Source organism: Abramis brama (genome assembly GCF_963993115.1).
Source record: "Abramis brama genome assembly, chromosome: 10".
In the NCBI taxonomy this organism is placed as follows: Eukaryota; Metazoa; Chordata; class Actinopteri; order Cypriniformes; family Leuciscidae; genus Abramis; species Abramis brama.
Genome location: NC_139972.1, coordinates 1,817,266 through 1,844,709, shown reverse-complemented (window position 1 = coordinate 1,844,709; position 27,444 = coordinate 1,817,266). Strand labels below are relative to the sequence as shown.

The 27,444-nt window shown below is 38.3% G+C and overlaps 1 protein-coding gene across 1 annotated transcript in view; it reads left to right on the top strand.

Annotated features, from left to right (window-relative positions):
* Window positions 1-1,947: 1,947 nt before the first annotated feature.
* arap1 (ArfGAP with RhoGAP domain, ankyrin repeat and PH domain 1) overlaps window positions 1,948-27,444 on the top strand; it is a 91,938-nt gene continuing 66,441 nt past the window's right edge. The window contains exons 1-2 of the mRNA XM_084127248.1: window positions 1,948-2,103; window positions 12,438-13,252. Of these exons, the coding sequence (XP_083983374.1) occupies window positions 12,501-13,252 (752 nt within the window). The 5' untranslated portion in view covers window positions 1,948-2,103; window positions 12,438-12,500. The remainder of the gene's footprint in view (window positions 2,104-12,437; window positions 13,253-27,444) is intronic.

Below are 27,444 nucleotides of genomic sequence, written 5' to 3'. Positions count from 1 at the left end.
CCAGCTAATGGACCAGCGGGCTAGAGAGCGCTGATGGACTGTTTATTATTTCTTTGTAAACGTGTGTTTCGTCAGCTTTAGTGTCCCTTTGTGTGTGTGTGTGTGTGTGTGTGTGTGTATCACTTCCTGTTGTTTTAGAGAGCTGTTGTAACACCATGTGGACAGTACAGTAAAACCACAAGAAAGAGTCATGTGACACACACAAGTCTGTTGGGTCATTTGAAACAGTTACAGCTAAACTCTGAAGAAATGGGAGCTCTGGCGAAAGTTCTACCGGGAAGACTCCAATATCATTCATTAATCACAGATCTAGCCAATCAACACTCAACATATGGAGTGTTTAAGCCCGGTTAACAACCATTACTATGTTCGCAGAAACTGACGCTGGCGTTCACCCCCATCCATCGGGGGTCTTCATCTTCATCTTCATCTTCATCTTCATCTTCATCTTCAGCAAGGAACGGCAAGTAACTTCTACCCTCTGGATTTGGATTACGGACGGGGACTACGCCAAAGAACTTTAACATTTAATTTAGCATACAAACTGTTAAATAAATCACATTCATACATACTCTTGCTTCCCGAGTCTTTCTGGTAGAAATCATATTTTCCCTCCTCAGGCCCAGTGTCATGACAGTCATAAACACTGACAGAGCTTATCAGTCTTATTCTGAGACTACAGCCTTCAAAAGAGCAAATTATTAATCAATTTTTGGAATTATTATTGTCTTTTTCAAGTTCAATGATTATAAAGTCCCTTACACACACACACACACACACACACACACACACACACACTCTCTCTCTCTCTCTCTCACACTCACTCACTCACTCACTCTCTCTCTCTCTCTCTCTCTCTCTCTCTCTCTCTCTCTCTCACTCAGGCATCATACAGATAATCTGCTAAACGCGCCCACACGAGACTTTAGAGCCTGCTAGACTCTGACTCACTCTTATCCTACACTAGTCTACTGATGATGATCATGGAAATCATACTTAATATTTCTTTATGAAGCAGCATCCATATGAACAAACAGATGAAAATACAGGGTTTTTCCTACAACTGACACATTATATAATCAGACTAATTTCAGACACATTTGCACACAAAAAGTCTTATTTCTGAAAATAAACAAACATGCACTGTAATGAGGGCAACAACTACTGTGTGAAATGGCATACTGCATGTTATAATAGAACAGAAGGTGTGTATATGCTGCAGAATGCTAGTATGCAAGTATTCCATCCCAACACAGTCTAATATTCACTCATAGACCTGTAGCGCCACCTAACGGCCAAAGCTTGTACATGCAGCGGTAATCAACACTATAAAACTACAAAATAAAACTACAGGGTCCATAAACAACAGCATATATCAGCCAGATCACAAATCAAACACTTCTAAAGAGCATGACTAGTGAAGCATGCTTGCAAAATACTTTACTGAAAGACCACGTGAAATACAAGCTTAAAACCCAGAAAGTCCTGTTTAATTATCCTGAGATTTTCAAAAATAAATAAATATCATATATTGTTGTATGTTTAATTTAATTAATTGCATGTATTTACGTGAAACGCTTATACCATACCATATGTGTTACTTTTCTCAGCGGTGATCAGGATGGACCAATCACATGTCGAGCACAAGAACTCGTAGAGGTTTTGAAAATTATAATATTTATAAATAAACCGAAAAGAAAATTTCCATTCGTATGCCAGATAATAACACTTATAGGTTATATATTTAAATTATTAGAGTTCTAGCGATCATACAAATGTGCCAAACAAGACGAAACTGAGGTGAGGTGTGAATGCGGCTCAGTGGTGTTTGTGTGCCGCGCGCCCCTGAAGAATTTGACCGTTGTGTCGCATAGCAACCGCAGTAGCGGTATTTGACGCGAGTGTCGCGTCGCGTCGCGTCTTGGTCTTGCGGAGTTTCACACGCGCTCATGTGACGCGTCACCTACGGAAGAAGTTTCTTGCAGATTTGTTCTCTGTTTCAGTGGAGAAACACACACACGGACTAGTTTACAGCCGTCCGGAGAAAAACGACAACAACATCCAGAGCGAAAAAACAGGCTCAAGTTCTGCGAGAGAGCTTCTGTAAGTGTGTGTGTGTGTGTGTTTGTTTGTTTGTTTGTGTTTACTCAAGTTTGTTCAACTTCTGCGCGCGTTTTGCGTTCAGTCAATAAACTGAATTTACTGAAACACACAGATGAGTTTATCAGCACAACGCGAGGAAATCTCAGCATGTGATTCTCCAGAGTCTCTCAGTCACGGAGTAAACCGGTGAATATCCGATATAGCCTATATAAAATAATATCAATAGGCGAAGATCACGGGACTCTATCTATCTATCTAAGTTATCTATCCAAGTTATCTATCTATCTATCTATCTATCTATCTATCTATCTATCTATCTATCTATCTATCTATCTATCTATCTATCTTTTTCTGTGTTTATAATGTGTGAGTGTGTGTTTAGATGCACTTGTCGAGCTTGAAGGAAAGTCTGGAGCATGTGTGATTGAGACAGCACCAGCAGGTATGTGTGTGTGTGTGTGTGTGTGTGTGTGTGTGATGTGGTCTGAAACCACAAGATTTCACAGTCGTTGTGGGGAAACTAATAGAGTTCTTAAAGAGATACAGCACTAATACTAACTGAAGTTCTTCATGCGGAGGATTTCAGTTCCTTTACCTCACAGAATGGAGATCTGTGCGACACACACACACCCACACAGAGGCGTTTAACAGTGTGTGTGTGTGTGTGTGTGTGTGTGGAGGGGTTAGCAGGTCCAGTGCTGTGTCTGGAATGTTAATCAGCTTGATGTTTGTTGAACACTGAGTCTTGATGTTGTTCTGTTTCTCTCAGCGAATGTTCAACACTTGCAGTTCCTTGTTGGTTATGAGCAGTTATGACCAATTCAGCTTTTATCACACACACCTTCAGTAAAGCAGAACATGAGGAGAGACTTATAATGATAAAACATATCAGCTGATATAATCAGATTAATAACTTTGATTAATAATAACCGTATCTGTTGATTAAGAAAAGTTGTAGTTCTTGTATCAGTTACAAAAACATTGATGGTTAATAAACATGTTCTGTTATTTATTATTGTGTAAGTGTCATTTCAGTCATTTTATTTGCTGTTTTTATGATATCATTCTCTATAAAGCATTAACTGATATTAGAATATAATCAGATGAATAACTTTAATAATAACCGTATCTGTTGATTAACAGAAGTTGTAGTTCTTGTATCAATTTCAAAACCAATTACAAATAATTTATCGATAGTTAATAAACATTTTATGGTATTTATTATTGTGTTAGTGTCATTTTAGTCATTTTATTTGCTGTCTTTGAACTTTTTCCGCATATATTGATGTGATTTGTTCTCTAGACGTCACTATCAAGCTTTAAAACTGGTTTATATGAGGATATAATCAGATGAATAAAAGTTGCAGTTCTTGTATCAGTTCCAAAACAACTTTATCGACAGTGAATAAACTTTTTCTGTTATTTATTATTGCTATTATTATCTTATTTGCTGTCTTTGAACTTTTTCTGTATATTGATATGATGTGTTCTCCAGACGTCAGAGTCGAGCACTAAAACTGGTGTGTTTGGCAGTGTGTGTGTGTGTGTGTGTGTGTGTGTGTGTGTTTGCTAGCGCTGTGAACGTCTCTCCTCAGCATGTCGATTAGCTGGCCAACACTTCACAGCAGGCGTGTGTGTGTGTGTGACTTTGTAAGCATGTGTCAGTGAGACTTTAACCACAACTTAGACACTTGTTTGCTCTTTTCATCCTGTTTCTGACTAACGTGTCGTTCTGAGCGGAATGTTTCATCGAGGTGTTTCATGGCCTTCACTTTCTGCTGTTCCTCTGGACTCGCGGTGTGTGTGTGTGTGTGTGTGTGTGTTCTTCTTCAGACCGGCTGTGTGAGGAGGGAGGACGGTGTGTGTGTGTGTTTACCGAGGTGTTTTTAAAATATGTTTTTAGGGCTGTCTACTCAAGACATTTATGTATATTTAAAATGTAATATTTCATTCTGCTTCATATAACATGTCTGATATTTATAAAAACACGGCGTCTGTTGAAAGGATAGTTCATCTGATGATAAATGTCCAGACTAGAGCTGGGTGAAATGGCCAAAAATCATATTATTAGTGTTTTTTTGTATTTTTAATCGAATGAATGCAGTCTTAGTGAGCAGAAGAGACTTCTTTTAAAAACATTAAAATCTTACCAATCCAAAACTTTAATACAAATTAATAAAGCACAGATGGAGGAGCTCTGATTCACTCATCTGAGATATTACCCTAGTCACGTGACATGAACTGCTATCGTTAAAATACTCTTAGTTGAAGGTTTAAAATTCTACATTTGGCACATTTAATGTCCACCAACAAGCAAATGTAGGCTATATTTTAGTCAGAATTATTGCTGTCCGTCTGTTTGGTGCGACGGCACTCGTTCACTGAAGTTTAGACTCGCTAACATCAAACTACTGTATATTAGGACTGTCAAACAAATTAAAATTTTAAATATTCATCATTTAAAAACAAAACAAAAAACTGCACATGCATTTTAATTTTTGGTGTGTTTTCCTGTTGACGAAAACCCTCTCAGTTCGTGGAAAAAAATGTGCAACCACATACTTGACCAAACCTGCACATCGGTCAGAGGTGTGTGTGTGAGTGTGTGTGTGTGTGTGTGTGTGTGTGTGTGTGTGTGTGTCGACTGTAACACTGTCAACATAAAAGCTCAGCACTCGCTCAGATCAAGAGCGTCTGGTGTTTCTGATGAACAGTGTAGATGTAGAGAGTAGAAGTGTGTGTTTCTGATGAACAGTGTGTAGATGTAGAGAGTAGAAGTGTGTGTTTCTGATGAACAGTGTGTAGATGTAGAGAGTAGAAGTGTGTGTTTCTGATGAACAGTGTAGATGTAGAGAGTAGAAGTGTGTGTTTCTGATGAACAGTGTAGATGTAGAGAGTAGAAGTGTGTGTTTCTGATGAACAGTGTAGATGTAGAGAGTAGAAGTGTGTGTTTCTGAACGGCTGTTGTGTGTTGATGTAGTTCATTACGCTGTGTGTTGAAGTGTGTTTTCTCAGTTGCTGATGCACAAACACAGTTTTATGCACTATTGTGGCCTAATTTTCCTTGCATGCACATTATATTTGATTTGAGAACAATTATTTAAAAAGGTAAAGCACTTTAAAAAGTGAATGTCGTTTCACTTCAATAAAAGACACGATGCTTGATTTGGTTTATATGTGTGTATTGCGCTCGCTTGCGTCCTCTTGTGGGCATACGAGACAATACAGCACTTTTAACCTCTTAAGTGCAGCCTTTAGAATTCGAATATAATTAAAATTTTGCTCATATTTAAGAAAGAAATTAGAATTAAGCTTTTCAGCCATTTTGACTGACCTATATATTGATATAAACCGTATTGCCTCATCCTATAAGGTTATAAAATCAATATATCGTACAAACTCGATATACGGCCCAGCCCTATTCCAAACCCAGAAGAAGATGCTTTGAAGAATGTTGGAAACCAAACAACTATAGACTTTTATTGTAGAAAAATAATCTTTTTTGTGTGTTTCACAGAAGAACGAAAGTCATACAGGTTTGGAACGGCATGAGGGCGAGTAAATGATGACAGAACGATCATTTGTGTGGCGATACGACCAAAATCGTATGTGAGGATATGAGAACGTTTATTTCAAGATAACAATTGAGTTATTTTTGGTTAGAAGCAATCCGGACAATTACAGTATAGCAAAAATATGAATCGAACAAATTAACTTTTTCAGGTACACAATAGTTGTTTTTTTAACGTGTCGTTAGGAATAGTCCAGACATTGAAGAGGCTAATCAAATGTGAACATAAAATACTACATAGTCTTCACTATATATGTTTGTTCTTATCAAAGCTGCTAAAGTTATTCAGTCAAGAGTTTCTCTTTAGTGTGATTCACATTATGTATATTAGGCTCCTGTCACTTTAAGACATGCGCGGGTCCATTACACTGATACACACACACGGTTTACACTCACTCGAGACACAACCGGCTGTGTTTACAGTAATACTCCACACGCTGGGCACTTCGGCATAACTGCGTGTGTTTATCTGAACATTAAAGCGCAATAAGACGTGAAGGAGAGCTGAGTTGGTTTTCATTGCGCTTAATGCTCTTTATTGTCTCATCACTCTAAAGTGTTAATAGTGCTGTGTGTTTACATACCGCAAAATCTCGAACAATGTTATACCGTCGCCCTATTTGTGAGTGAACTATCCCCTTAAGACCTTGATTGACTAGACACAGAGGCAACTGTTTGATACACTCACAGTCACAGGTCAAAGGTCATAGGCTGAGTATGACCATCAGTCAGATGCAGAGGTGTGAGTCATGAGCGTTGAATGTGTGTGTGTGTGTGTGTGTCAGCTTTAGTGAGGATTTGAAAACTTCAGCGCTTTACGTGACCTCCCCGTCCGTCACACTCTGGATGTTTCACTTCTCTCTAACCACGTCTCTCTCTCTCTCGGTTAAACTATAGCGAGAGGCCAGCGACTGCTCAGCAGGAGTAGATGATCATTAGTGGCGTTCGGGATGTGATCAAGAGATAAACGTTACAAATCCTGGGACATGTACATGCAAAACGATTTAATCTATTATAATATTGTATTTTAGTGTGTTTTAGTAATTTAGTAAAGACCTAAAAACAGCTGATGAACCTCTTTGATTCCCGTAGTGTGAAAAAAATAAATAAAAAAGGGGTCCAGTCAGATGTGCTGGTGACCCGTATTCTTCATTATTCGTCTTCTTTAGTGTTCAGCTGAAGAAAAGAATGTATGCAGGATTGGAGGAACTTGAGGGCGAGTTAATGATTACAGAATTAACATTTTTAGGTGAACTATTACTTTAAGGGAAAGTTAAAAATCACATATTCTCTAAAATACATGTTATACTTCTATAAAAATAGAAATATCTATTTTTAGTCACATATGTGACCCTGGACCACAAAACCAGTCTCGAGTCGCACGGGTTTATCTGTGGCAATAGCCAACACTGAACGGGTCAAAATTATAGATTTCTCTTTTATGGCAAAAATCATTAGGATATTAAAGATCATGTTCCATGAAGATATTTAGTACATTTCCTGCCGTAAATATATAAAACATGTATTTTTGTGAGTGAATGCAGCACAATCGTGAACTTTAAAGGAGATTTTCTATTGTTTTGCACCCTCAGATTCCAGATTTTCAATAGTTGTATCTCAGACAAACTGTCCTATCCTAACAGACCACACATCACTGGACAGATTATTTATTCAGCTTTCAGATTATGTATGAATCTCAATTTCAAAATTGTGACCCATGTGACTGGTTTTGTGGTCCAGGTCACAGATGTGAGTGAAACGCCCACAGCCGGTGTTCAGAGACTGTAGAGACTCGTGTTCGGGACGTTTCTCTACTATTAAAAAGTCTACAAGTAACTCTCTACAAGTCCAGCAAGTCCAGTCTCGGGATGCAGACAGCGGTTCATATTCCTGATGTTTGCAGATGAGCTGCTCTTGTGTGTGTGTGTGTGTGTGTGTGTGCGCTCATGGTGTTTCTGCAAGCGCGTGTGACCTGAAGATCCAGTCATGAATAATGTGTGTTGTTTAGTTTTCCTCCGGTGAGCATGTGCTGAGGATTGTGTGTTTACTGTGTGTCAGAGAATATCTCTTCAGTAGCGTTTCCTCAGAGCCTGACATATCATGCCTTTCCTTCTCAGAGATATGGACACACACACACACACACACACACACACACACACACACACACACACACACACACACACACACACACACACCACCAACAACAACACACACACCCTGCCATTTCACACAAGTGTTTGTTTGCATTTAATAGATGCTCTTCCTGGTAAATGATACTTTTAAATGAGGAAGCAACACAAAAGAGAGTTTGATTGTGGAGTGTGTGTGTGTGTGTGTGTGTGTGAGAGACTTGCTTAATTGTTTGTGAAACTGTTTTTAATGATTATATTAGGACTAAATGAGATCATCTAAACCTGTGCAGAACACAAGCCCTCAGATCTGCGAGACCAATGCTAAGTTTAGTTTGATATCTGATGAATATCTTCATATAGTTCCTGATTCCAGCTAATAATAATGTGCAGAGGAGGAAGTGCTTCAGCTGAACATGATTCACCAGAGTTTCGTGAACAGCACCTGCGCTACCCTGACATTAGCAGATCGATACGGCACGGTCAGCGTCTGCGTCTCACAGCCAGCTTCAGCATTTCGGGATGTTTGGCTCAGTGTCTTTAAGCAACTGTAGGCGATTGCGTCAGCCGTGTGTTACAGCTCAAACACAGCAGATCAGTGTGAGCTTAGGCCGAACTGATGTTACGTATGTATTATTAATCAATAGTATTATTGTTTCACAATATGTGAATATTCCTTATGAATGTTACGCCGGTAACACTTTAGTTAATGAATTAACTAACATGAACTAACAATGAGTTACAGTATTTATTAAACTTGTTAGTTAATAATAATCCAGCTGTTATGTTAGTTCACAGTGCATTAACTAATACAACCTTTGATTTTAATAACGCATTAGTAAACGTTGAAACTAATATTAGCTAAGATGAATAAATGCTTTAGTGTTTATTCTTAGTTCACGTTAACTACTGTAGTTAATTAATGTTAACTAATGAACCTTATTGTAAAGTGTTACTCCTAATATGCTGAAAATGGCTTCGTTAATTTTTCTTGTCTTGTCACATTGACGTCCGTTATGAATTGCATCAAATGAATAATGTAAATGATATATTTTCACTTCAAAATGGTGAAATTGGACAAAAGTTTCTTAGTTTGCATCCCTGATTATTTCCTAAAACATCTGTCAGATATTAAATGTTTAGTTGATCTATTTACATCTTATCTCACACTTTTACGAACTGAAGCTTCTGTGGACCTAAAGCCCGCCTACTGTGATTGGTCGTTTGACATTGACACGCGTTATGTGACCTCTGGGTCAGCTCAGAAGAGGAGATTGGTTATTGGCGTTGTGTAATATATCCTTGCAGCATCAAAGTAGAGTTAATATTAGGCAATTATTTCACAACCTTTATTATTTACTCCTCAGCACATCACCTCTTTTCTCAAAGAGTCTGAAAACGGTTTGTTCGAAGATACTCTAAACCCCGCCTCTCTGAGAGCTACTCTGCTCTGATTGGTCAGATGACCCAGTCTGCCATTATTGGTCGGAAACTAAACGCTCATTGTCATATCTGAATCTCAGCTCTTCGTCAGGATGGATTTCACCCATAGCCAGTAAAAAAATATGGTCTGTCACCTGTCACTCAAGTGGCCACGCCCTTAATTATGCAGAACTTTAAGGCTTATATAATTTAAACGGATGAGTTATAGAAAAAGTGTACCCTCCTCACAGTCGTCATGAAGGGCAAAATTAACTATATAGACCAAAACCACCTTTTGCACCAGGCTGTAAACATGTTTATTTCTGCTGTAAAGTTGGGCATTTTAACATGGAGGTCTATGGGATTGACCCCTGGTTTCACAGACAGGGCTTAAGACTAGTCCTAGACTAAAATGTAAGTCTGAGCTGTTTCTACTGAAATAAACTTGCACTGACTGATCTTAAAAATATATCAGTGCCTTTTTAGTTTTAAGATGCACATCGGTAATGTTTTTTTTCTAAGCATGTTTATAAAAATTACTTAAATGTCCTAATTGATCTATGGTCTAATCCTGGCTTAGTCTAAGCCCTGTCTGTGAAACCGGGCCTGAGTCTCTTCTGCAGCCGGCCTCTAGTGGCCAGTGGATGAACTGCAGCTTAAGTCTCTTCAGTGTTGGATTCAAGAGAGAAACTGGAAGGTTGTCGCTTGGTTTTACCGTATCAATCTCATCAAAGTGGATTTGCTTTGGCAGCAGAAACTGCGTCTTCTCGACATGAACGACACGAACCAGACTCTCCCAGTCTCAGATACACTACAGTGTTTGAGGGCGGGGCTTAGAGACGCTGCTCAGCCAATCAAGACCACAGGCTGGCATTATGCTAATGAGTTACTAACATGTTCAGCAGTTTGTCGTGCACTTTGATCTTTGAAACGTTGCAGAGCTTTTACATCCACAAACAGCTCTATTACACACTATATGAAAGGACATATAAAAGACACTTTTAATGTTCATTCATATTGCACAGCAGATATCTGTGGCTCATCTGACTGATCATAACCTCGACTGGAAAAATGATCTTATCTGAGCAGGAAAAGGAAATTACAAACAGGAAATTAGCTTTTTTTCTGAAATGCCGTGTCTTTATGATGTGGGCATTGATATTAGATTTTGTCTGTGTGTGTTTTACTGCAGAATTAAACAAAATCAAAGAGGAATAAATGAGCAGGGTTCAAACGCAGCTACTGCCAAACGAGCTGAAATGGTGAATTTAGTGAGTACATGTATTGGTGTTATTTGGCAGCTGGTCAGTATAACTTTATTTAGGTTGTTCAGCCATAAAATTAAAGTTGTTAAAAAATTTACTTGATTAGATTTTAAAAGATTTATTATTATTAATGAATTATATTAATTTAACGTGTTAAAGTTGTATGCATTCATTTGTTTCACACTGCTTTTGATAATAAATTTAGATTAAATAAAAAAAAAAAAAAACAGAATCCAGAAAAAGTAAAACAGAAAATGCAGAATTTCTAATGAAATCAAACGCATTTGTTAATATTTTAATAAGTTATTAAATTGTTAAATTGACGTTCATTTTAATTATTAAGATGACGAATGAATTTCGTAGAGTCCTGCTTGCTGTTGAGACTTGTGAATGTTAATGCCTGAGAGTGTTATTGCTCCTGTGTGACGGATTGCTGGTGATGTTCCTCATTTGTAAAGGCATCTGCTGAATGACTGGCATCTGAATGTGCCCAAGTTGGCGTTTCTGGGATGCCTGAGGTTCAGTTTCTCGTGCAGGAACTCTGTGTGTCATTTCCCACCACATGTAATGAAAATATGAGGAAGAACATGGCAGTAAATGTCAAGCATGCAGGCTCAGTTTCACCGAGAGATGCAGACGCACTCGTGCCACACACACACACACACACACACACACACATACACACACACACACACACACACACACACAGGTGTTTTATGATGTTTTGGCCGGTAACGTTCTGTGGAAAGCTGCAGTGAAACGATATTGTGAAAAGTGGGAAAACAGGGTTCTTGAACTTGAATTTGTCACTTTGAAATAGAGCCATTTCGCATGGCTATGAGCGTGATATTGCTCATATCATTATTCAAGTATATGATACAGATTTCATTCTTCAGGTCAATCATATATTCAAAGAAGAGAAAGTCAGTTTTAATAAGGAAAGCGATGTCTTTGTCATATCGCGATATCCTTCTAACCCTCTGGTGCTCTTCACGTGTAGGCCAAAAATTAACGTTTTTTTTTAAATGAATGTACTGTATTTTAGTTTGATAATGTTTTTTATTTAATATTTTGTATTTTTAGGAGATTTTATGATACTAAATTATATTTACGCTGTATTTATAACCCATTTATTCACTTTTTGAGCATGAAAATTACATTTCCAGCTAAAACTGGTAAATCTTGACTGAAGTTTGATCTCTTTTCAGAGACGACATTAGGCAGATTATTGCTGAAGAGAAAAAAGTTTAAAAAAGTGAACTTAAAGTAACAGAATTTTACGTGTATTGTTATGAAAAATGCACAAAAATACTATTTTCAATTTTTATATGAAATATAAAAAATATAAATATAAAATTTTCAAAATGACGTTTTTACTCTAAAACTGCATGAAAATCAAAGCCATAAATCTTAAAGGTTAATGACTCTAAGATTTGAGACTTTATGACTTTATTTTCGTAAAGTTTTGAGTGTTCGCTTAGGAGTTATAGGCTTTTGAGAGTGTTTTGCCACGCCCATTTTCTAAATGACCCTGTTATAGCTATCCAAAGGGTAAAGTTAAACTTTTTTTAATAATAATTATTAATCTAGAGAGTTCAGAGAATTAAACTGCACTGGTTTGTTTCCGATCGGGTGAAAAACCTAGGACTAGTTCGCAGAAGTAGGATTTTTACATAATTGTGAATATTTAATAAACAATTTGATTGACAGCAGTGGTTCTTGAGGCAAAGATGTTCAATATGGTTAAAGTTACCACATCCATTGCATGTTTTGAACTTTGTGTACTATTTTTTTATTTATTTGTCTATTTACCTTTAGAATTTGAAAGATAATAAAGATATTGTTTGAAAACCAAAAAAGTAGTGCTTGAAAACTCCTTGAATTTCTGTTTACAGTATCTGTACGAACCCTGTAATGATAATGAATCTCTTCTCCCTCTTTCCCCAGTCCCGATGACTCCCTAAGCGTGTAGTTCTGCCTCATCCCAGAGGGTTTGTGGGCGTTCCCGTCATGTCCTCGGTCCCGCTGGAAGGATCCCAGCTTGTGTCGGAGTGGCTGAACCACCTCCGGCTCGACCAGTACATCTCCGCCTTCCAGGAGTCTGGGCTGGGAACGCTGTGGGAATGCCAGGATTTATCCTCTGCGAAGCTTCAGCGAATGGGCGTGGCTCTTCCCGGCCACAGAAAGCGGATCCTCGGGAGTCTCCGCAAAATCTTCCCATCGGACACCGAGATGGAGGACGACGAGGAGCGAGAGGACGACAGACCCGTCGCCAAAGAAAGAACGAAATTCACAACGGAAAACAAGCGTTTGCCTCCCGTCCCGCCTCGTCTCATGCCTAATCGACCTCCCGTTCCCTTCACTCCTGGCTCCGTAACCATGGAAACACCTGAACGAGCCACGCCCATCCCAACTCCAAGGCCACGCCCACAACACCTTCCTCTTAAAGGGCCGGCGCAGCAACTCCAGAAGAGCGAGAGCAAACACTCCCCTCAGTCCCCTACATCCTCCTCCTCTTCTTCTTCTTCTTCCTCGTTTTCGGAGCGCTTCCACCTGTATGAGCAGTGTTCATCTTCCTCTCAGGGAGAAGCGGGCGCTCCTCCTCTTCCTCCGAAGAGCTACGCCGTGGGCGTCTCTAAAGAGCCTAAAGACGAGCCGGTGCCGGTGCCGTACAGACCCCCCGTTCCTCCTCCTCGTGTGTCCGTGTGCTCCAGGACTACAAATCCCAGAAGCATGTCGACCGGGAGCCCTCCCGTTTTCAGGTACAACACACTCTTTGTTTGGTATAGCGAACTGCTTTAGTATGTGTACTGCTCACTATAGAGACAGAGCGATGGGTTTTAAAGCTTTTTAACAGTTATAGCGCCACCTATGGTCCGATCTCCATAAGTTTGCACACTTGTTTAGAATCATACGTGACCCTGGATCACGTCACCAGTCTCGAGTCGCACGGGTATATCTAGGGCAGTAGCCAACAATACATCGTATGGGTCAAAATAATACATTTTTCTTTTATTCCAAAAATCATTAGGATATTAAGTAAAGATCATGTTCCATGAAGAGATTTTCCTACCGTAAATAAATAAAACATTTATTTATGTGAGTGAATGCTGCACAATCGCCAACATAAATGGACAACTTTAAAGGAGATTTTCTCAATGTTTAGATTTTTTTTGGACCCTCAGATTCCAGATTTCCAGATAGTTGAATCTCTGCCAAATATTGTCCTATCCTAACAAACCATAACTAACTAAAGATTATTTATTCAGCTTTCAGATTATGTATAAATCTCAATTTCAAAAAATTGACCCATGTGACTGGTTTTGTGGTCCAGGGTCACATATGTCGCATGTGTGCCCACTTATTTTCATAACGTTTTGAGTTTTCGCTTAGGAGTTATAGGCTTTTGAGTATGTTTTGCCACGCCCATTTTCTAAATGACCCTGTTATAGCTATCCAAAGGGTAAAGTTAAACTTTATTTTTTTGATAATTATTGATCTAAGGACTTCAAAGAATTTTAATGCACTGGTTTGGTTCCAATCGGGCGAAAAACCTAGGACTAGTTCGCAGAAGTAGGTTTTTTTACATGACCATGAATATTTAATGAAGAATTTGATTGACAGCAGTGGTTGTGTGGATGTGTGAAACACCACATGATTACAGAGGGCGTAAACCTCATTAGAGCCAACTAATGGCCGATTTCTTTCAAAATTCTTACAGACCTCTGGGGTCATGAGTTGAACATGCCCACCAAGTTTCGTTCCGATCGGCATTCCGTTAACCTTGTCTAGTAGGTGCTCAAACGTCATTGGCCAATGGTGGCCATGTTTTTTGAGATGCGCCAATGTCCTCATAGTCACACATGGCACCTTGAACAAAGACACTGCATACCAATTTTCAAGTCAATCGGTCTAACGGTCGGGTGGTTATAGCCATTTCCATGTTTTTTTCCTGTTATAGCGCCACCAAGTGTTTAATTTAGCGGTTATTTTACTGTGACCTCAAATTGAGCCCATACACGCGTGTACTGAGTTTGGTGAAAATATCTCATACCGTTCAAGAGTTATAGCAATTTTGGTAAAAGTGGCCACTCCCTTTTTGCACATTTTGGCGCCCCATAGCGACCCGAATAGACATTTAAACTTTTGTTTCAGTAATTATTGATATTCGGACAAAAGTATTACATATTACACACTATTCTAAGCCGTTTTGTAGTTTAAATAGTGTGAGCAGTGTGTCAAATTGCAGTTTATTCATTGAGTGCAGTGCATTGTGGGATACAGCACCTCACACAGTGTGTTTATACTGCAATGCACATTTCCCAGATTCTGCAGGAACAGTGAGAGTAGTATCATAGTGAACACTCATGACACTGAATGCTTTTACTCAATGCATTTGCACAATCTAGTGTTTGTGTTTCCTGTGACTGGAGGTCATTGAGTCATGTGACCCGTAGACCATCACAAGGGTCAAACGGACCAGTGGAAATGAGTCAGCGCTGGGAAATGACGTGTTCTTCCAGGCAGTGGGAGTGTGTTCGGTTATTGTGATTCAGACCAACATCATCACACACTCTTGTATTGTGATGGTGAGAGCGCCACCCTGTGGTGTTCACAGAAACTGCACCCAGTGTTTATATATCCAGTATAATGTATAACTTGGAAACCATGCCACTTTTTTTGTAACTTAAAGTCCCCCTGTAGTTAATAATTGTATCCCTTAAAACTCATCTTTGATCACCAAAATGACATATTTAAACGTTTTTTCCCTATAACAAATTTCTTCATGCCTTAAAATATCTTGAATGTAACACGACACCCTTGCCTCATTTAGTATGCGCGGTTCTATGAATATGCAAATGAGCCCCGCCTCCACTCACTCCCTCAGCTCAGAGATCCACTGGTTGACGATCACACGTTGATCTGATTGGTTACAAGGTAGTTTGTGACGTCAGAAACACCAGCGATTTCAAAGCGTGTTTTTGAGACTGTCTTTGGTTCACTGCAGTTTTAAGGAGAAAATACTCAGCAATGCTGTCGACTTATGAATTTACACATGGTTTGTCTTAAAGCATATTAAAAACACCACATACACACATAAACAACATTAAAAGCTGGATTTTCACCACAGGGGGACTTTAAGGCTGGACCTTAATCCTTGTCATGTGCTTGTCTTTCGAACACGTAAATCACTCATTCACATAAAGTTGCTTGTCCGGGAAAAATAGGATTTAATTTAATAATTTATTCTGAAGCGATATCCTCGTCAGTGTTCTATTAGCTTTGACATATTTAAATCTGCATATTTGTGATATTTTCCCTGAGAGCTCTTTTTTTAATTTTTTATTAAAGGGGTGGTGGATTATGATGTCACTTTTCTAACTGTAGTTAGTGTGTAATGTTGCTGTTTGAGCATAAACAACATCTGCAAAGTTACAACTCAAAGTCCAAAGCAAAGGGAGATATTTGCTCTTAAAGAAATTGTTTTTTAAGGACTACAGCAAACGGCTGGTAGAGACTACACCACATTCCTCCCGGTTAGTGACATCACCAACCCTAAAATTTACATAACCCCGCCCCCTGGATCGCGATTTATAGATTATCAAGACAGAATATGCTAATCACTACAAATCAGCTTCATAAATTCATCAATTAACCATTCAGAAATGTCCTGTTGCTCTACATGTTGTCTCTTCTTCTTGAGTCTCTCCATCATTGTCTGACTCCGGTTTGAACATAAAAGGCTAAAAGTTTTTTAAATGTTCAGTGCGTGTCTGTGTGAGTGCAAGCTGTTGTAGCTCCGCCCCCTGTGCCGGGAGCAGCAGCTCATTTGCATTTAAAGGGACAGACACAAAACGGTGCGTTTTTGCTCACCCTCAAAAAGTGTCAACTTTAACATGCGATATACAAATATCTGTGGGGTATTTAGAGCTGAAACTTCACACACACACACACTCTGGGGACATCAGAGACTTGTGATCTTGTGAAAAGGCCATTATACCACCCCTTTAAATTTAATTTCTGTCACTGCCTAAACATGCCAATAACACACTCAGCAAAATATTGTCTGATCATCGTTATCGGCAAAATCCATATTGAGATATAACTTTTTGTCAATATCAAAATATTGGATTTGATCAGCTTTACCTGTTTTTGCAGCTGATTGATCGCAGGTCTGATTGATCCTCAGTTTTGCAGTGTAAAACATGTCTTGTTCTGCAGTGTTTCTGCACGCCAGCACTAGATGGCAGCACTTCTCTCCTCATCAGTCTGTGTGGGCTCCTCTAACCAGAAGCTGCTGACCCACAATGCCATGCGAGAGCGCTTCTGCAGCTGTATCCCACAAGAAACGAGTTTTAGTGGCTTTCCAGAAAGTCAGCCTGTGATTCATATCCTTGATCTTGTGGCTTTAGATCCACATTTCTGAGAAGTCTCGTCAGACATTATTTCCACGGCAATTAAGCAATTAAGTTCTCAAGTTGAAAAAATCTCATTCTTATTAATGCACGTAAATGTGTTTCTTTGGAGTTTGTTTCATCAATAATGCATTTTCATTATTTTATATATAGCCTAAATATAATATGTATTTAAAATGTGCTTTTATCACGTTTAGATTGCTGTAATAATGATATAAAGACTCGCATGAAGTTTGAATTCTGTACAATTCAAAAATATCATTCTTATTAATGCTTGTAAATGTATTACTTTTGAGTTTTTCTCAATAATGCTCATTAGTATTTTTATTATTGTGTATATATAGTATAATATATATAATATAAGTAAAATTTACTTTTTCTATGTCTTAATTACCAATAAAGATTGCTGTAATAATGATGCATGACATTTGAATGCTTTACAATTCAAATAATAGATCATATTTTTCACATTACGCATAAAAACAATGTTTTTTTCCCCCATTGCAATAATGAGAGTTTAGTAATTAATAAGCCACAGTGCAGAAACACCCATGAGTGCAGGGCTGATGTGTGTGATCTGTGTGTGTGCATGTGAGAGTGTGGTGCAAGCGTGTCTGTGAGCATGAGAAACGGGAGGCAGAATTCAGGAAGCTCTTTGTTTTTTCAGTTTTTGTGAAGGTCTCGGCTCAGAGACTCGCGTCTAAAAGTGTTTTCCACTTCCGTCTGTTCTCTGTGTGGTCGGCTCACTCGTTCTCCACAGGGTTCTCCGACTCACTCGGGTCTTCACACTCGTTTACGGGACCCTGTCTCCTGGTTTATCACTGTATAGCGGGATTCTGCCGACTGCGATGGCCTTATTTGGCATGTTTGAGCACGTAAGTTCAATGTGGAAGTGAGTGTTTGTTGTTCTGTGATGTTGAGGATCACTGTCCTGGGTGTGTGTGTGTGTGTGTGTTTTGTGGTTGCCTGTGTATTGCTGTCGTCACTTGATGTCTCTGTGTTGTGTAGATGATGTTAGTGCCCTGATGTTGTGTTGTGTTGTGTTGTGAGTGCAGTGTGTGTGATTCTCTTCAGAGCCTCACGTTCACTTCCGATGGCAGTGTTTCTGAGCTGACGCGCTGCACTGTAAACCCGCAGGTTCGTCTTTCTCATGGTGTGAGTTCATGCCGTTTCTTTATCTGTGTGTGTGTGTGTGTGCGTGTGAACGTTTCACAGGTATAAACGCACTTTTCTTGCACAAAAACTATCAGTCATCATCAGTAACTTCCTACTGATCTCCGTGGTCGTGGTTGACCGCTAGTCCACTTCCGGGCGTTTAGCGAGTGAGCGCGGCTGACCCGTTCAGTGCATCTCTGCTTTCATGCTCTGTGATGTTGGTTTGCTCGTTTCAGATGAAGGTTTGTTCTGATGAGCATCAGTATAAAGCAGCATGAGATCGACCGGCCTTTAAAAACACGTCAGAAACTGCGGGTCGAGTTCATCAAGGGTCGTTCTGTTGCGCTGCCATCAGTTAGTTAGATATTAGTGTTGGGTAATAGATTGATGTGGGTTTTTACAGCAGTGGTTGATGCTGAATACTTCTAAATACCAAATATTGACCAGTTAATCGACCAGTTAATCGATAACTGATCTAGTTGGACGCACTTTTAAGACGTTTGATTATTCTTTGGCATTTGATGTTCTCATTTCTCATAGTCATCTTTATTTTGAATGAATCCGTCCTCATACTTTAGTGATCCGTGGAAACATCCATTAGCGTCGTGTTTTTGAGTTTGACCCGCCTTTAAACACTCGCTAGAAACTCTTCTGTTCTGTTGCACCGCGAGGTGGGTTTACATTAGTTAGTTAGTATTGATTGATTGATATGGGTTTTTATAGCAATGGCTGAAGCTGGAAACTTCTAAATGCCAAATATTGACCAGTTAATTGTCTGTTCATTAATTGTTAATTATGAATCATTCACAAAAAGAGAGTGTTATTTATCCAAAAAAATAAAAATAATTTTGAATTCACATTGATAGTTTCTTTACGTATTCGTCACTTATAGTGCAGGAACAGTAGGTCGTGTTAATAGGATTGAAACTTTAATCTGTTTTGTTAATTCGTTAACTTTTAACCCTAAAAGGAACCAATGAGAATTATTAAATTAAAAAATTAAAACATTTTTTTTTGTGCATTTCTTTAATTATTCCAAACGTATGACCTCTTGAAGTGTACTTTATATTGGTAAATTGTTGTCGTTATAATATCCAGGCCATATCTTAATTCATAAGATCTGTACCATCAGATGAGGTGGAAAGGCTTCGTCACAGGCTCTGGTGGGTTGAAGAAGGTCACACTCCCAGAATGCAGCGGTGTCTGTTTTCACAATGACATGTGAACTAGTGAAACTTCAGTCATCTCGGTCAGTCTGCGATCTATAAAAGGATGTTTGTATGGAAGCAGCTGCTGTCACATGCTGAGTAATCACACTACTGCCTATTTTAGAGACGCCTCACTGCAGCTTTGGGTGAAGTTTGCATTAGGGCTGTTTATCCAAAGAGACTTACAAATGAGAACAATAGAAGCAGTTAAACTAACAATAGGACAACAATATGCAAGTGCTATGACCCTTCCCAGTTTAGTCTAACACAGTGCATAGAATAGATATAGAATAGAAGAGAAAGTGTTAGTATTAACGGATGTTACTGCCGAAAAACATGCGTCTTCAGCCGTTTCTTGAAAGTGGCAACTGGCAACCAGTGCAGTTTAGTGAGGAGAGGAGTGTGTGCTCATATACCGAGACCTGCTGATTGGCGCCGCTTTCTCATGAAAAGCATTGAAGGTTTCTATTTACAGTGTGTTTATGCAGGGTTGAGCTTTGTAGACGTATTCACAGACGTATCTGTTGAGCGCATGAACTCAATGGCCAAACAGAGGCTTTTAAATTGGTGGTATAATGCCCTTTTCACAAGATGTAAAATAAGTCTCTGATGTCCCCAGTGTGTGTGTGTGAAGTTTCAGCTCAAAATAACCCACAGATATTTTTATATCACATGTTAAAATTGTCACTTTTTAAAGGTGAGAAAAAAAACGCCCTTTTTTGTGTGTGTCGCTTTAAGTGCAAATGAGCTGCTGCTTCCGGCGCAGTGGGTGGAGCTTCAAGAACTTGTGTGTGTGTGTGTGTGTGTGTGTGTGTGTGTGTGTGTGTGTGTGTGTGTGTGTTCAAACCGAAGTCAGACAATGATGGAGAGACTCAAGAAGAAGTGACAACAGGACATTTCTGAACGGTTAGTTGATGAGTTTATGAAGCTGATGTGTAGTTGTCTTCTTATTGATTAGCATATTCTGTCTTGATAATCTATAAATCGTGTTCAGGGGGCGGGGTTATGTAAATGTTAGGGTTGGTGATGTCACTAACCCGGGAGCAGCTTGTGTAGTCTCTACCAGCCGTTTGCTGTAGTCCTTATAAAGAGATTTCTGTAATAGTAAATATCTCCCTTTGCTCTGGACTCTGGGTGTCGTAACTTTGCAGAAGTTGTTTATGCTCAAACAGCAACATTACACACTAACTAAAGTTAGAAAAGTGACATCATGATCAACCACCCCTTTACGTGAGTCAGAATCAGCTCAGTTTGCGTTAGGCTTCGCAGAACAAAAACTGCCGTTCGCTTCTGATTCAGACTGAATGAAACGCATCTGATTGGTCCTTGAGTTCATTCGCTCTGCAGATCGGCACCTCAGAAGATCACATAAATCTTTGCCGGGACAAAGACTGATTTAGGCGGACACCAAAATATTTCAAATGCAAGAACAATGAAGTTTGACTAGTATTGGTACTGTCACGCCCCTAGTTATGTTCCTGTTATCTCTGTAAAGCTGCTTAGAGACGAGCGGTGTTGAAAGCACTATAAATAAAGCTGACTCGGCATGAATAGATGGATTCTCTAGCTCTGAAGATCCTGTAACGTTCAACAAGTGAGAGTAACAGTTAAAGAGTACATGCATTTGGCTAATTTTATGTCTTGCTATTGTCCTCTTAAGATGAATCCTCATTTGTATGGAAATATATATTTATGGATGATCCAGAAAGTCCAGGAATGCGAGAATGGAGTCATATTTTGAAAGAAATCTTTCAGTTTTTTTGATGATTAAATGAAATTGTTGGTTGATTTGAGGATGTGAAAGCAGAACGGCTCAGTCTGAGTGAGTGTCTTCAGCGTTCCTTGTGCTGGTCTTTGGTTATTTGGTCATTGATTTCAACTCTCTGGATTTTCCTGAGGTCGGCGGAGAGTTTCAGAACGAGCAGAACTCAGTCGACTCTTAGAAATGCAGCGGGAGTTTCAGAGCTGAAGCTCAAGGGTTCATTCATAACTTTTGCAGATGTTTTGTTTTTTAAAATCTCTCTCTCTCTGTCGGGTCACAGGAAACTTCATTGTTTGACCAGCCGCATGCACCTGATCTTTAACACACATGAGAAAATGTGTTTCCAGTCTGATAAACCTTGAAACAAATGCTGTTCAGATACTGAAATAAACCTGTGATTTCCTCTAATGCCTGTAAATGTAGGGTGAATGCCATATGACGGACAAAACGTGCCCAAACCTACCCTCTTTTACACAGAGCACTTCTTTGTGGTGTGTTGTGTGTATATAACTTGTGTGTGTGTGTGTGTGTGTGTATATATATATATACAGGGCTTGACATTAACTTTTTGAGGCACTCTGAAGGCACTCTCCTTCGGACAAGTTCATTTATGTTTCACTTGTCCTGGTAAAGATTTATAATTTTATCATTTATTTTTTTGTGTTTTGCTAATGCAGAATTCAAACAAACCGTTGAAAGCATCCAAACACTATCAATATTAATACTTTAAAACGTGTAGCTACTTTACATCTGAACATTAGCTAATATTTAACTATGTACATTTAACCAATACAAATGCTGTTAATGCTTGTTTACAGTACACGGCTGCCGACGCTAGCTAGCTAACGCCACTCACTCACCGATGCTAGCTAGCTAACGCCACTCACTCACCGATGCTAGCTAGCTAACGCCACTCACTCACCGACGCTAGCTAGCTAACGCCACTCACTCACCGACGCTAGCTAGCTAACGCCACTCACTTGTCAGCCAGGTTGGGTCGCCCCCGACAGACGCCACAGAACATTACTCCGTCTTCATTAATAACCCAGTCGAATTCATCTTTCCATTTCCGGGCTGCGGAGCCTGAAGACACATCACTCTCCAGTCTCCACCACTGTTCTCTGAGGCAGGTAAAACTGTTTAAACTTGGACCGACTCCTGATTGGCCAATCAAAGCATTCTGAGTTGGACGCTGGTTCGACGGATTGTGGGGAAAAAAATGTGTTTGTTTCAAATCGGTAAAATTAAATCTGTAAAATAGACGTAATGAGTGGCACATAACGTGAAGTAACATGGCATTTTATTTTGTTTGCAATTTAACTTGTCCAGTGGGGCAACTAATGTCCACTTGTCCTACAAAAAAAATCCACTTGTCCTGGACAAGCGGACAAGCCTTAATGTCGAGCCCTGTGTGTATATATATATATTATAAATGTATAGTATTGTCATCATTTACTCATGTCGTTCCAAACCCATAAGACTTTCATTCATCTTCGACACACAAATTAAGATGTTTGTAATGAATTCCAAGAGGTTTCTGTCCACGTAACCAAAATTTTGAAGATCCATAAATGTGTCATAAAATGAATCACTATGATTCAAGCAAGTTGTGTGAAGAGATATGATCGCTTTATATGATGAACGGATTTAATTTAGGCTTTTACTCGCATATGAACAAACATCATATGCTACACATAACAGCGCTGCGTTACCCCACTATTTTAATTTGTCAAATAAAGCGAGTAGTAATTCAGCACTTGCGGATATTTCATTAGAATTAAATAAAATAACGTAAATTTAATTGATAATGCAACTGTAACAAAGTTCAAGTTCAGGGAGGAAGGAGACGACAACTTTAATTATAAAACAAACATAAACAACAAAGTTAAAAGAGTGGCAGCAGCATATAAGCATAACATTAGTAAAACTTTAATGAATTCGCTCATCCATGAACATGGTTTCTGCCTGAGTCCCGTCGGATTGCTTTCCATCGACTGTGGAGGTGAAGACTACAACTCCCATGATCCCTTGCTCATTCACAGCGTCATCAAGTTACGGCTTTGTTATTGTTTTGATTAATTTATGTAGCTGATGTGGAGTTAACTATCTTCTAGTCATTGATTAGCATATTCTGTCATGATAATCTATCATGAAACTGTGCCTTAAGGGATTGTTCACCCAAAAATTTAAATTAGCCCATGTTTTACTCAGGATATGACTTTCTTCTTTCAGACGAATACAATCGGAGTTATGTTAAAAAATGTCCAGGCTCTTCCAAGCTTTATAATGGCAGTGAATGGCCGTTTCTGTTTTGAAGTCCATAAAAGTGCATCTATCCATCATAAAAGTGCATCTATCCATCATAAAAGTGCATCTGTCCATCATAAAAGTGCATTATTCCATCATAAAAGTGCATCTGTCATCATAAAAGTGCATTATTCCATCATAAAAGTGCATCTATCCATCATAAAAGTGCATCTGTCCATCATAAAAGTGCATCTGTCCATCATAAAAGTGCATTAGTCCATCATAAAAGTGCATCTATCCATCATAAAAGTGCATTATTCCATCATAAAAGTGCATCTATCCATCATAAAAGTGCATTATTTCATCATAAAAGTGCATCTGTCCATCATAAAAGTGCATTATTCCATCATAAAAGTGCATCTGTCCATCATAAAAGTGCATCTGTCCATCATAAAAGTGCATTATTCCATCATAAAAGTGCATCTATACATCATAAAAGTGCATTAGTCCATCATAAAAGTGCATTATTCCATCATAAAAGTGCATCTATCCATCATAAAAGTGCATCTATCCATCATAAAAGTGCATTAGTCCATCATAAAAGTGCATCTATCCATCATAAAAGTGCATTAGTCCATCATAAAAGTGCATATATCATCATAAAAGTGCATCTATCCATCATAAAAGTGCATCTATACATCATAAAAGTGCATCTATACATCATAAAAGTGCATTATTCCATCATAAAAGTGCATCTATCCATCATAAAAGTGCATTAGTCCATCATAAAAGTGCATATATCATCATAAAAGTGCATCTATCCATCATAAAAGTGCATCTATACATCACAAAAGTGCATCTATCCATCATAAAAGTGCATTAGTCCATCATAAAAGTGCATATATCATCATAAAAGTGCATCTATCCATCATAAAAGTGCATCTATACATCACAAAAGTGCATCTATCCATCATAAAAGTGCATCTATCCATCATAAAAGTGCATTAGTCCATCATAAAAGTGCATCTATCCATCATAAAAGTGCATCTATCCATCATAAAAGTGCATCTATACATCATAAAAGTGCATTAGTCCATCATAAAAGTGCATTATTCCATCATAAAAGTGCATCTATCCATCATAAAAGTGCATCTATCCATCATAAAAGTGCATTATTCCATCATAAAAGTGCATCTATCCATCATAAAAGTGCATTAGTCCATCATAAAAGTGCATCTATCCATCATAAAAGTGCATCTATCCATCATAAAAGTGCATTATTCCATCATAAAAGTGCATCTATCATCATAAAAGTGCATCTATCCATCATAAAAGTGCATCTATCCATCATAAAAGTGCATTATTCCATCATAAAAGTGCATCTATCCATCATAAAAGTGCATCTATCCATCATAAAAGTGCATCTATACATCATAAAAGTGCATTAGTCCATCATAAAAGTGCATTATTCCATCATAAAAGTGCATCTATCCATCATAAAAGTGCATCTATCCATCATAAAAGTGCATTATTCCATCATAAAAGTGCATCTATCCATCATAAAAGTGCATCTATCCATCATAAAAGTGCATCTATCCATCATAAAAGTGCTTTAGTCCATCAAAAAAGTGCATCTATCCATCATAAAAGTGCATTATTCCATCATAAAAGTGCATCTATCCATCATAAAAGTGCATTATTCCATCATAAAAGTGCATCTATCCATCATAAAAGTGCATCTGTCCATCATAAAAGTGCATTATTCCATCATAAAAGTGCATCTATACATCATTAACCCTCTGGGGTCTGAGGTGTTTTTGGGGTCCTTGAGATGTTCTGACATGCCCTGACATTTTTGCTTTTTTCAGTTGCTTATAAACATATTAATGGCAAAGGTGTAAATTCACTCTATTTAGCACAAACAGGGCTACCATAATATGTGAGCACCATGCATGTACATGTTTGTATTTTTGAGAGAATAATGTTTATGCATGGTTATTGAAAAAACTAAAAACTAAAGTTTCTGAAATAAGGCCATAAAACACATTCTAAATATGTTTCAATAAGACTTTTGACTAATGGATGTCATTGCCTAGTGTTTTTTCTTCAAAATTATGTGAAAATCATCCTGCCTAATCATTCACAGAACACAATGCATTGATTTAAATTTTGCAAAACACTTTCTGTCTGGAAAGGCAATATGCGGAGTGGGCGTCAACGATCATGCATATTTAGTGGTTCGCACCTGGAGACAATGGGGCCCACATACTTAATGAGCCATTCATTCAGGTGAGTCACAAGAAAGAATGCAAGAGCAACAGTTGGAAGCATCTCGTGTTTTTTTTATTTTTCCACAAATTGTGCTTGCAAATTGGCCTATAATATCAAAAGGAAAACATGTCTAGTAATTGTGCAGTTAATTCTCATACTGTATTTTAACTTTTGGAATATTTATCCTCTCCCCAAATTTGTCACTAATAAAACACAATAAAAAATGATTTTAAAGAAAAGGCTTATATTTACCTTTTATTAGTTTGTTTACATCTACCTTGTATTTTTTTTATTTATTAAAAAGGTTACAATTACAACAACAATTCAAGTGTAATCTTTCTTTGTAAAAACTAAAGTATACCAGGGCTCCAGACTAACTTTTTTTATTAGGAGCGCTGTAGCCCCTGACTTAAAATTTTAGGAGCGCAAGCAGAAAATTTAGGGGCACACCTTCACATTTCCCCCTAAATAACTATTACAGACAAATGCTTTGATAATAAATAGACTTAGCGTACAGAAATTATGGTGCAGTTTTATCACAGGGCTCCAGACTAACATCTGAGGGAAGCGGCACTAAGTTCTACAGAAAGTGTTTGGTAGCACTGTGGGATGACAAAGCACTGAGCTTAATTTGAGGTGTATAGATAAAGTTCAATTTAATTATTATCATTCATAATGTCTTAATATTAATTCAAAAGCAAAATGAGTGACAAAATAGATATTAGGGAGTGAAAATAGCCAATAAGCTCCCTCAGCAGCTATGTTTACAATGGTAATTTAATCTTTCTTTTTTTAAAAAAATAAGTGTTTTCCTACTTCTAAAAACTTTCAGTTTTATAAATAGAGACAATCTTTAAAAGGATGAACAAAAATGTTTTGGTCAACACATTAAAATTAACATTTAAATAAGATATAGTTTTGAAGTGCTGGAAAAAGATGTGTAGGCTACTTTTATAACCACAGTATACCATTATTATGCCTGGTTCAGATTACACAATTTTTTTGTATGTTACGATAGTCACTGTGTCAGATTACACGATTTTGACTCCTAAAAATCTTGTCATGTCCTGGACAATAAACATTGTCAGACTACACGTTGCTTTACGAACAGTCATCGCGAGCCGTCTCACACACACATTCACTCGCACATGTACACACGCACTCACTCACACACACACACACACACACACACACACACGCTCTCACTCACTCACTCACACACACACACACACTCACTCACTCTCGCACTCTCGCTTGCGCACGCACACACACACACACACACACACACTCACTCGCGCACACACTCTCTCACTCACTCTCGCTCGCTCGCTCACTCACTCGCGCGCGCGCGCACACACTCATTCACTCTTGACGGAACCCGTCATGGAGGACCGTTAAAAAATTAAACATGCTAGTCTTTTGTCGTGATGTCGTAAAGCATCGTACGCGACGTCGGTTGTCGCCCACTATCACACTATACCAGATGAAATTTACTGGTCGCACATGTGCGACTGGATGTAAAATTCAGTCGCACACACTCAAATTTTGGTCGCAAAATGCGACCATTTGGTCGCAGTCTGGAGCCCTGTATACATTTTATCATACATATTTCAAAGTTAAGGATTCATTACTTGAATATAGTCTAAGCTACATTGGAATAAACACTATAACATATTATTTGATTATTTTTGACAAAACATACTATATTTAACATATGAGCAAAAATTGGCAAACAAAAGCTTATTTGAGGTGGCAGATATTTTACAGTAAAAATGTATAATCTATCCAAAACTAATCAATGAAATGTTGTCTTTCATATGTCTGTAACATAGTAACTTTCGTTTTTATTATAAGAAATATAAATGTTAATTTGCAGTTTAATATGTTGCTTATAC